The sequence below is a fragment of the Tigriopus californicus genome, chromosome 10, assembly GCF_007210705.1.
Source record: "Tigriopus californicus strain San Diego chromosome 10, Tcal_SD_v2.1, whole genome shotgun sequence".
Taxonomy (NCBI): Eukaryota; Metazoa; Arthropoda; class Copepoda; order Harpacticoida; family Harpacticidae; genus Tigriopus; species Tigriopus californicus.
In genome coordinates this window covers 13,874,720-13,887,436 of record NC_081449.1, presented here as the reverse complement: position 1 = coordinate 13,887,436, position 12,717 = coordinate 13,874,720, and the positions used below count along the sequence as shown (strand labels likewise).

At 38.9% G+C, this 12,717-nt stretch overlaps 1 protein-coding gene across 1 annotated transcript in view; it reads left to right on the top strand.

The window, feature by feature from the left end:
* The window catches only part of LOC131888060 (uncharacterized), a 16,839-nt gene that overhangs the window by 2,597 nt on the left and 1,525 nt on the right, over window positions 1–12,717 (top strand). Inside the window, exon 2 of the mRNA XM_059236841.1 lies at window positions 12,328–12,423. Coding sequence (XP_059092824.1) covers window positions 12,328–12,423 — 96 coding nt within the window. The remainder of the gene's footprint in view (window positions 1–12,327; window positions 12,424–12,717) is intronic.

Below are 12,717 nucleotides of genomic sequence, written 5' to 3'. Positions count from 1 at the left end.
CCCCCCCCCTTTTTTTGTTTGACTCTTCACTCGAGACGCTCCATTTTTGGGCAAACCTAAAATCCGACTCTTGTGAAAGAAATTACTACGACTATATTGACTTATAGAGCTAACAGTTGTGATCCATTAGGAGTTGATTCTTTCAAACTTTTTCAAAACATTGAAGTAGCTGGGAATTAAAACTCGTAGACAATTCTGGTTCTTTAAATGATGGCAAGAATCATTTATCTATATTAAGAAACCACGAAATATAACTATATCATCGCTCCTACCTAATCAACGTACAACAGTTTACCTTCTTTAATACGCTTAAGTAGAATATGTCGGTGAATTGACCGTAATTCTAGCCTCTTTAACCTATTTTCAACCAGTTGTTATTGATTCGTCCTTACGTAGCCTAAAACGAGTGTAGGTGGTTGACTGATGTGCATGTCCTGAATAGATGGAGGGTGTCCAAGATTTGGGTCAGTCGAAACACACAAGCCCACACCCTCAGTCAATTCTTTGGTGGGGGTCCCTCAAGGCACTTTTATTCATGAAAACAACGTTCCTGCCCTGAAACCGTTATAGTCAACGGCGGAGACTAATTTATTGGCAATGAAACGTTGTCGGCAGGCTGAATGTTTGGTTGGTTGGATGTGTTTGCTCTCGACAATCAACTCTCCACTGTTGGAAGACACGCTGGTTGGCACGGTGGTTTTTGGTTTTGCGTAATGAGCGGCAATGCTTTGTTGTATTGGCCTCAAGCCAGAATGACTCTCCCAGTAGAATGTCATGCCAATCTTGAGTGACGAGTCTAAGCTCTTGGCGGATTTGAGATCTTCACTCCCTTCAGCTTCCCCGTTGAGTTCATCAGCCAAGTCTAGCTCATTCAATGAGCGGACCGGTAGAGACTTGTTATTTGCTCGCACATAGGTACAGTATAAGAATTGGTAGTAGTGGATTGATGGATGGATGGAGGTCAATGCATCGCTTCAAGGATCCCTTGAGGTGACCCAACCAGCAACGTACGGACGTAGGGACGTACATGGCGCCTTCGTTCATTTTGCATAATTTATCTCGGAGATCACCCAAGGAGGTACCGGAGTCCGCTAATCGTTTCTTATCCGTATCATTTGCCATCTACGTACGTAGTCCAGAGTAGTGAATTAATTTGATACCACGGAATGAGTTTGATGGCTGGATGGAAGTGAGGAAGGTTTCGTCGTCATTGCACGTTTTAGAAGCGAGGAAGAGGTTGTTAGAGGAAGGAACTGGATTACTCATGCCACTCCAAAGCTCAATCACAGCTACAACTCTATCTCTATCCTGTCATTGTCTCTTTCCGTTTTGTCTTGTTTTCATAATATTCCGAACTAATTACCACATACAGGTACATGCACCATCAAGGATGCACTGCAAGTCACTGCCAGCTTCGTCGCATTTCCGAAGATGGTATCCATGTAAATATCATCAAAGCCCCTCACACACGATGACAACAATTGTCCCACCACGATCGGTGACAAGTAAAAGGGCCACTTGTATTGATTAGAGGAAGTTCAAATCCTCTTTCATACATTCTGGTACAGGAAAATGGCAAACAGCAATTTGACATGCAAAGCTACGTACGTTGCTGGTTAACTCCTTGGTTATCCCAGCTGATTGGCCCCAATTAATTCAAAGTGTCGCCATCCGGAAAACAGTGCAAGATAATAATGCTATCCTGCCCGGATAACTGTTATTGTTCATCATTGGTCGAGCTGGGACTGCAAAATACAGCTAGACAGTTGCATTACTGGTTTTTATGGGTTGCTCTCGTGCTGTCTGAATTTTTGACCGCTTTACTGATTCCCCGGACACTTTTTTCCTAGTTACAATATCCTTGCTTTTTTCAGTTCTTGGCTGAGAATATATGGGAGGCAACAAACAGGCTTTACTTTTTCCACTTCAAGCGTCATCGCTTTACATCAAATTTTTTAGACTGATTTGATATTGAGGCATCTAGGTTTATCATTACACACATACGAGTTTAAAATTTGCAACTTAGTCGACATCATGACATGCCCACCTAAACCAGTTTGGGGAGTGCGTGAAATGTCGCTTTTGATTGGTTGTCTTAGTTGGCGTGCAGAGTTTTGAAAGGGCCAGAGGGATTTTGCAACCCCTGCGTTTTTGCCCTCACAGCCATTTTACCGTTCTATTTAGTGCAATAAGTTAGTCGGGTGAAGAGTTACACTCGCAAAGGTCCTTCGAACTCGAGCCGATCGTTTATTTTACTGGACTAGACTTGCAGGAAATAAGACAAACTTAATTATGAAATGTTTCTAGTTGTTGAGCAATCAAATCCAGTCTTCTAAGAATATCAATTGAAGTTGCACTTCAACTGAACGAACCCAAAGTCTGAACGAGGTCACAAAAGGTCGTTCATCACATTCTCCAACATACCCTCTCTATAAATAAACCCTGTCGTTTTTTAACTTATGAAACGGCCCTCTTGGCAGGATTGAGAGCGAAAAGAAGAAACAAAAGGGTTAACGTACTGGAGAAAATCAATTTTGCCGTACTTTTTGATAATGTAAAAAACGAATGGGAAGAAGTCAGGAGAAACTCACAAATTGATGAAGCAAAGGTGTAAAAGCAATCTTTTTAATAAGATGACGAGACTTTTTTTTTTTACTCTGCAGAAAAAAACGAATTAGTTTTTTTTAGACGACGAGGCGAGCAAGCAACAATCGTTATCGGGACTTTAAAGCATCCGTGTGAAAATCATCTCCTGCTTGGATATGGAAATGAGAAATGGTGTTCACAACGGATATTGCTAGGCTCAACTTGCTTGCCAAGGAATCCACTTGAGGAGAAGGCAATGAGTAGATCTTGGCGTAGTTCAAAAAGTCCAAGGTCTCATTCGCATCATGGGGGTATCAGGTTGTTCCAAGTACACAGCTTGGCTAGTGATGGTTTAGGACAAACATAGCATTTGGAAACCTGTTTGAAATGATCAGGATTAGAGGAAAGACAACCATTATTGCGTTGGGGTACGCAAATTGATAAATCCACGGAAAAGGGAAAAAAGTGAAAATTGGTTGACAATACCTATAATTGACCGAAGAAACGATTCTTGAAGAAGGCCTTTGTAGATACCAAAGAAAGACTACGCCTTTTTTATTTAAAAAAACCCACAATGTGGAAACATAGTCTACATTTATTTACAGTTTGTTTATTATTGAATGTCAATAAGATTGCGAAATTTACATTCCAATCACGTCGTTTTTTCCATCATGTTAAAAAATACCAGCAAATGTTTTTCGATATTATTGCGCAAAATTGATACAATTCTTAATTTATTTGTAAAACCATTTTTGAAATTTGAAGAACAAAAAAAGTTGTAGCTTTCTTAGCAATGTTTTAGAATTAATCTTAAGCTTTAAGATTTCATAACTACTTTTATACGGTTATAGGTGTTTTAGCCTTTTTGATTTGCCACCAAAACTGTGTCATGTCCAGAGTCTGGTACTTACCTCAATACAAGTTTTGTAATCCGGGCATACGGAAGTCGACTTTTTGGCAACCCATATAAGCTCAGGACGCAATTGATAACCTAGGCCTATTTCCAATACATAAAAACCTATACCAGGCAATAAATACGATTAGCCAAATGACTTGAGAGCGTCGTGCGAGATTGAATGTCAAGAGTTTCATAGCGCTGGATCAACTTTGACGTATGGCATAAATTCAAAAGCCTCATTGATCTCCATATCTAATTGTTATTGCTGAGCGTTCCTTAACAACCTTAAGGCGTCCCCCAAGGGAATTCGAAAAAGTATCGTGTTTCAAGATCCATTTCGAGGAGACGTCTCTTTCAGGAGCCAATATCCTGATGTATAGTACAATATGACAGTACAAATAAATGGTAGGTGGGATGAACTATCTTGTACATGTGAGCACAAAGTTTCTGAATCCGTCTCGGAGTGAATACGATTTTGACCGGAACTGGTTAGCTTTGGCATCTATCCTGACCTACTTTGTAATGCAAAGCTTGGCATGAGGACAGTTCTTCCAAAGCGTTAATGCACAACCTTTTAAAACTTGTCCATTCCAGTTTTCCATTGTGGAATCTTAGGCAGAGAGTTTTGTGAGAGTGTGCTGGTCCAAGAATTCCGAGATTGCCGAAATTTATGGATTCTGGATTAAGGTGGTGGGAAGAACCGGTTGCAATGGCTGAATGAGGGGACCGGTTTGTTTACTGTAAAATTGGTAAGGAGAGCAAACGATGAGAATCTTAGATTCTTATCACCTTGACAATCCTTGGCGTTCGATTCCCTAAAATGTCCTTTCCTCCAAATCTAATAACGGTACCTTGTTTTGAGCCGCAATCTTCGAACAGGTGAGGGAATGATGGTGAGAACTGGATTGTCGTTTAAGAGGCCATTAATCTGGATCCCGTCATCTTTTGGTGGAGTAATATCGATAATTTCGCTTACTCACTTCGATACCAATCGAGACTCTAACGATCAGACTGGCTTCCTGCTAACTGATTCCTCAATTGACTTAATGGCCGATTCTAGGTAAACGTTATTGTCCACCGACCTAACCTAAACTTACCTAACCTAACACGATATTAATAACCCTTAAAGTCTATATAGTCTAAAGCCACAATTTTTAAAATGAGCTTCGCCAACTAATCGGTGGAGATCAACGTTTACCCCGATTCTAACATATACAGGGTTGCCATGTGTTACACAATCGACCAACATGAACTGTCAACAGAACGAATATTGCAGTCTCAGTTTCCAAGGTCATAATACCGTTGTCAAAGATTCCTCAGCCGATGCTCAATGAATATCCTGAGATTTACTCTTGTCTTCCAAGTTTTTTCTCAACGTTGACCCTTTAGCAACAACTCATGTTGGAATCGGTCAGAGGTTCCAAGGGAACTAAAAGGCAAGACCCTTTAAAATACAAGTATGAAGTTTCCATTCATGTAACAGCAGTTGTACGGTTTGCTGTGGGAAACACTACCATTGCTTCAAATCCAAGTCATTAGACAAAAAAAGTGGTCAGAACTACTGATTTTTGATTTATGATCGCATGGTTCAATGTGACTTGTACAATAACGAACTAGAAAAAAGATCAGATTCCCTTAAGAACCGACTTGCTTCCCATTAGTTAGTGTTTGAGTTGAAACTACTTCATTAAATTGACATCCTTTTTGTCGGACAACCATTAAAGTATGAAATCCAACCGTGTTTATTCAAGCTATGACGCACGTTATGGCTTGCATAGGATGTGCAAGTCATGCACATCCTTTGTAACTAATCCCCGATTAAGGATGACCACTTGAAAACCCACCCACCCTGGATGGGAGTGCACATGCACGATAATTGGAATATGAAGCTAATTCCCGATGAATCCACGATGTCTGAGATGGGAGGTGGATGTTTCAGCCTGTACGTATTTGTCATCCAGTTATTTGCTACCAACTTTGTGAGTGTGAGTGTGCAAATGGAGATATCAATCAAGGGAGAATTTCGGAGGGTGTCGCTTGGCTGAAATCTTGTTTCCGCAAACACCGACGAGCCTGAACGTGGCGGTGGTGGTGGTGGTGGTGGTTGTGATGATGATGGCGTTTATTAAGAAGCCAGCCAAATTATGATCATTCATGGGGACGGACGGGGGTAGTTAATCGCCAACTACTAATGTACTGTACGTACAACAGTTGTGTGTAGAAGTACTTGTAAGGATTAGGAAGGGTGCCATAGGACATCTCAATAGACGCTGTTAACATCATCTGGCGAGTATTTAAAGAGCTCTTGCTTGCTAGCAAGCCAGGATTTACACCAAAGTGGAGAATGTGTTGTTCAGATTGATATCATGCGATGATAGGATGATGCATAAACAACGGGATTGAACAAAGCGTTGAATAAAACGTCAATAAAAATCCAGGCACTTTCCGGCTCTCTTTGAATGTTGAATGTGAGAACGAGGTGTCCGTATGCATATTCGCTTAACCGACTCTTGCTCAAGGCAATGTCCATCATCTCAGATGTTGTCATTTTGTTTGAAAGATGTTAAGTGGATTCTTTGTAAATGATATATTGACATCACTCTGTAAATCGCATGCTTGAAACACCCAAATCCAATATTTTGATGAAGCTAATGGAGGAACTATTAAGACATTTTGCATGGCAGAGCTGGAAGATCAATCCTTCTCAGGTCAGCGAAACCGGTCATCTCATTCCGAAAGCCAATTTAGTACCCGGAATCAGATTAGTACTAGGTCAGTTTTATCGGTGTGGACTTGCAAAATAAAGTTTTCTTGGGAAAGGTCAATGCAGGCACAGATTTGATTTGATCATGTAGGAGAGAAATGTGATGCATGAACGTTAGCTTAACATATTCAGATATTTCAGGAATCTACCCAAAGTGCATGTCTGGACAAGTCACTCCAAAAAATCCTAAGCATCAACCTGTGACTATCATTCCAGGGTAAACTAAATTTATCTTGGTCATTTCCGAACAAATAACCTGTTCCTTGGATATTTTGGACGGTACATCAAGCCAAGCCAAGCTTCCATAAACGACCTTAGTGTCAAGCACATTCTAAAAAGAGTTGAAAAATAGTCCAAAGAAGGTTCAAAGTGCTTGAGCAAGGGTCGACGACATCGGCAACCAGAGGACTGCACCTCATACATGTTTATTGGCCCGAAAAAGATGGGTTGAATCTCGGAGATTAGAAGGAATATTTTGCTATTGAAATTTAAATACCTAAGCAATTTCATGCCTTGGTTCCAGCCAGCCTCCAGTAGCTTTCCAAATCAATTGAAGGTTAATCGTTCTTTGGTGCTAAGTGTTTGCGGACATCTGTCCGAGACCAACAGGGACAAAAAAAATCTGACCATCACGTATTTGGACAAGATTTGACTTGAGTCTAGAATATCACCGGTGGGTCAATGCTTTAGGAGTCGACCCATTTTGTGAACTATAGTACAATACGTGAGATCGGCAACGATTATCCTAAAGCCGTTCTTGCCCGCGTCAGAAAAATATCACTTGTGGGGATCTTCCTCACCGGAAGATGTTCAGATCTCCTATTATGGCCTATTCACTCACCTCAAGTTAGGCTCTGAGTACACAGATTTCATCTTGAAACTGCTGTATGGACCTTTACATCAGCAAAAGACGCTAGATCATTTTTATGTAGTGGAGAGGAAACCTTTATCGATGAAAAGATCGAAGTAATTGCCGACATTTAGGCAACAATCTTGTTAATGAATAGAGGTTCTCGCTTAGGGTTTTTCCATTGAACTTGCAATTTATGCCATCTTTTCATGTGCTTACTGATCGGCGACCAGACGCTTGTCAAAGATGAATTTCAACCACATTAGGCCAAAAAACGTCATTGTCCATCATTTTTTCAACCGATCATATTTGATTGTCTATGGCACTGCAGCATTGTACCCATCTTGCGATCGCTTTGAGAATCCTATAGCCACTGTTTTGCGAACACCAAAACAAAATCAGTTTAAAAAGTCTGAATAGGCTTGTTAGAGGGCTAATCTAGGTCTTCCACAATTTATGTGCTTGTGTATGACAATCTGAATGCTCTCATAAGTCTTGACTTTTGGTACTTTGCCCGAAAAGATCACCATGCATTTCGCATTGCGATGAAACTCGGAGTGGGGAATGGAAAGTTCCATTGTGATTGATGATCAATTTTGGGGGATTTATGACTTCAATCCTGATAATGGTGACCGTCGAAACACTCGTCTTTTGTCATGGTCCTTCACTTTGAGCTTTGGGGTGGTTATCAAACTCTCAATCGTTTCAGCAACTGAAATATATAGTCACCAAATCAAAAGAGGTCCATGGATCACAGCTAAGCGAGCAGATTCCAGAGAAATGAATTGGCAAATAAAGCCATACATGGTACGGGGGGGGGCTACTAGAAGATTTGATAGATTCATTCAACTTGATTAATTTTGGAGCTCAAAGGCTATAAAAAACTTCAAATAATGTTGGCAAATGGGCATATTTGTGTCAAAAAGTTTGTTTCTTTCTTTTCTACAAAAACATTAAAAAAGATGGGGCCTCGTGGTCCTTATGATTTCATCATTTTTGAAATGAAATGCGATTGGAATTCATAATTTGAAACTCGAAAGTTCACTACCATTGATGTGCTCGTGTTGAAAGAACACATGGCTTTGGTCTCAAATTTTCGAGAACATCCCCACTTAGAATAATCAATGTTAAAGAGTGTGCCCTTTAGATCAAATTCAATGACATCTGATTCTGTACGGTGCAAAAGCATGGTACATGGGAAAAAAATCGGTATCCTGTGAGTGAGTAAAGAGATGTGCTTTGGGGCAAATTTCGTGGTCTTGAATTTAAATCAACAAAGACAACTTCTAGTTAATAGTTCACGCTAAATTTGTTCAGAGATCCTTGTAGTGCAGTTGACTAAAGCGTGACCGAGTTGAAATCGGGTTCAAAGGATGGATCAAGGTCCGGAAAAGTCAATTGTTTCAAACAATCTCAAAATTTGAGTTTTACTTGTCAACAGGTTTCACCAAAAAACATACCAATTGATATTGAAGCTTCCATAGTTTGAGGTATTTCAACGTCTGCAACTGTCACAGTCAAAACAAATGGCCTGGTGATGAAATGGAGTGTACGTAGACTTGGGAATATTAATCAAAATGGATTATTAAAACACCTAAAGCCATACCTTGAATGATCCAATTTTGGTCTAAAGGGGATTGGCAACTCTCTGACTTTTAGCCATCTGAAGACGGTCTCATGTAATCCTAGATCTTTGCCCTCGGTCTTTAAGACTGAACTCACTAGCATTTTAGAACATTGTTTTGGCGGCAAACTATGGGAGGGTTATCAATTGCGTTTAATCATAGCAACTCTGAGCCACTTTTCGAATTAAAGTGATAAAATAACAATCGTAGATCTCTTCAATTAATGGTAGGTCATTTTTATATCATTTACTTCTAAAGTGGATCATTTCAAAGTTATCTTGCCAAAAGCTTGTGTAGCTGACCAAGAGCAGGCCGAAAATTCGAATTTTATGTATTGCTTGCAACATAACTTTGAGCATGTCTCCTAAGTTCCCTAAGCATAGGTTTGGGTTCAAATTTTGCCAAGTTCATCGTGTCAACCAGATCTTGCGGTCGTATGAAGTGCTTATTTGGAATAAGATGAACAGTTTAGGAGATACGAAATTTTGGCTTCCGTTGGCAATAGACATCTCTAGAAGTCCGTGGACTGAAAAAAAGCCCTGAATTCTTTTCCACGCAGAATTTCTCCTAAATTTCTCCTAAACATGACCAAAACCTATCAAATTTCCCGAAAATTCTCGGTTTTAGGTTATTTTATGGTTAAAATTCTTGAAAAAGTGTTTTGCTCCAAAACCGCTAAAATAGTTTAAAACTTAATCTAACCTAAAAACTATCTTTCCACTCCCTTGCCATCATGAATTAGGTTTCATTATTACATCATTTTGGTTCTATTGAAAAAATAGTTTTAAGAAAACTGTTAAGCGGGCAGCAATTTTACCTCTCTGTTATTGGTTTGCAAGTTTCATCAAAAATTGAATTCAATTGAATGCTTAAATTTTCTGAAATGAATTCTAAATATTTAGTCTCTTTTACAATACCATGACCAAATACGTTGCTTTTTCGGAGTAACTATTTTCTTAATATTTTCAGAATCTCTAGTAATGCATTATGATAGCGCCTACTCTCATTTCACACTTAATTCTTTGTCATTACTTGGATATATAAAAGCAATTATATAATTTTCATTTCTATAACAATTACATCACAGAAAATATTAAAGAACAGATATGGGAACAAGGCAGTTAAATTGCCTTTTGGCATCCTATAACTCGCAAAATCATGAGGAACAAGTTCGATTTCAACGCACGGATTAAGTCTAACACATGTTTAAAGTAAACACTTGATTTGAATGTATTTATACGTACAAGTACTTTTAAGATGAGGTCATCTTTGGTACATGGTACACATATCAGGCTTGGATTAGTGACTAGTGCATGAAAATGGAAACAACAACTTCAACTTCCATTTCAACTTTTAAGTAGTAATTTGAACGAAATCAGGAGCACACACATTTACCCATTGGATTGTATGTAAATTAAATTACAATCAGTTATGCATACGTGTACTGAGGTAAATAAGTTAAAATGGTTCAATTTTAGTCCCAAATTGCTATCTTAATGCCAAATTAATCAATTATCTGATGCATGGGATCGTATTTTCAATTAATCACCACAAAATCATCCGTCACTTTACCCACATTCCCTTCGGCCATATCTGATTTACCGTCAAATACTTCTGCTAGCCTACCAGTCATTGAACCACGCGATAAATCAGTCACGTCGCTGACTACATACCACACAATCAACATATAGTCGCTCTAATATCCTTCGAACGCTCCGCTTTTGGAGCACGACGTCAAATTTTTAATGTCTGGAAACCTTCTATAATATTCGAGACTATATGTCAGTCTACTTTTACGAGTATATTAGATGTTTGAAATAGCTTGAAATCATTAATTTAGCCACAAAGAGTGTGAACATTAGTTTCCAAACATTTGAGCACAAGTCAAGGTAAAACAGCACTAGAAGTAATCTACGAGTATGTCGGGGTACTTATTCGGTCTCCTTAATTGTCAAGATCCCCTCGGAGACATTATTCCAGAGACACCAGCGAGACAATTTGAAGGGACCTGCAGTATTCAATTAGCAAGAAAAAGAAGAGTCAACTAATTTTGAAATTTGTTATAGAATATTATGCACTGCAGAAAGAAAATGGTAATAGAAATATGTACCATGACTACAGTCCTCGAATTTGCAAAAATAACTTGCTTCCATATCAGCCAATGGCTGATAAACCATTTTGTGTGACTCTGGTACTAATAAAAATGAGACTGATGCTATACAAAATCTGCTACCAATTATTATTTTTCCATCGTTCAGGCACTTGCTACGAAAACATAATACGCTAAATGATTGATTGGAACACATAGAAAGGCCAAAATTGAGATCTAAATCATCAATGTTAAAAACTGTGAACGAACAAATCGACCCAGTGGACAACTCGATACAGCGCACGGCTCGACCCAAAGGACACCTCGACAACGAACAACTCGACCCAGCGGATAGTTAATTCAACTCATAAAATTCATTCCAATCAAGGACGTGACAGTAACTGCTTTTATTTTCTATACTTCCTTCCAAGCAAATCGTCTACTCACCCAATAGATTTCAATTTTGTTTAGTAAAAGTTAGGTTTGATTAAGCAAAGGTTCCGTTGGGTCAAGTCGTGCACTTTATTGATTTGTCCATTGGGTAGAGTTGACTTGGAACTGTTCAATTCGCCTCCCTCTAGCATTCCTGAGGAAAGCGGAGGCATACTATACTCTTTAGCAGGCAAGCAGGTTTTAAGCCAGGCTAGGACAAGTTTTTACGAAAAATTCTAGCCAGATCCACCAACTCTAATTGATTGGTAAATAAGATTTCTTTAGAAGAACAATTTTTGAGTATATTTTAAATTCTTTCCGCAATCAGTTATAATCACTGAAAGCCATCCAATATGGATGGCCGCAGACTTTTTTTTCATGGAACACGACCTTTAAATTTTTTAATGCTTCTTGCCAAAAGTATGCCTTATCGGGTGTTTTTTATGATAGAGCACAATGATTGACAATCTAGTGATTCAACTGTACCATGAAGCCGTTCAAAGTTGGGCAATTTGCTACTCGACAGTGGAAGACGTTGTAATTTTGCTTTTAATTAGAAACCAGTGTCTCAAACCGTTCCGTCTAATCTTAAATCCACATACCATAAAAACGCTCGGTGCAAAGCCTGTCGCCACGCACGGACCTTCTTTGGCTTCAAGAAGGGAGACACTGTTCATGGTGCTTAGCACTGCTTACCGAGTAATGACTGTCTAATAGTTTCTTCTTTCTCGTTTTTCAATCAAATAAGTGTTTACGCTTCCAATACTCTTTATACATTGCAAAGTGTCATGAGTGGAATTTTTACAAAACAATACATGGCAAAATACCGAAAATAGGTTTAGATGCAAATTTAATCAGAATCATACTTAAGGAACTTTCAAGATGGCAAGAGCCCAATATCACGACTTTTTAATTCCAAACTAAAATCAGCATTCTTTGTGCAACATAAAAAGGAGCGACAATTCCAAATGGAACGAATTAGAACGAATGGATGTGTCAACGAGTAATGATAATAATTTCTTGACAGTGCGAAAAGATAAATGTTTCTAGTCATATCTAATTTTTTTGTTATATTCTTTGCAGGAGCCACGATCTCTGTCTGACTATCCTGGGTGAATATCTTGCTCCTGGCCAATGCCGCAATGGGCTTTGCAATTTTTCTCCTGTAACCCGATCTCCGTAAGTGTTGTTTTCAGTGCATCAGGATGAAAAGTTGTAGCTACATTTACAGGGTGATCCCAATTTAGTGTCTCATGCTAGACAAAAAACTGCTCTGAACCCCATGAGCGAGTATGTATTTGTTGAGATACATAATTATGAGAAAGGTGTTCCAGGAACATTCTTACCAAGTTTTATGAATTTATACGTTAAGAAGCTTCGATTTACACTCAGGGAATACCTGACAAGTTGCATCTCTATGAAGCCATAATTCTCGACCTATTGAAAACTCTAAAACTAGTTTTAATAATAATA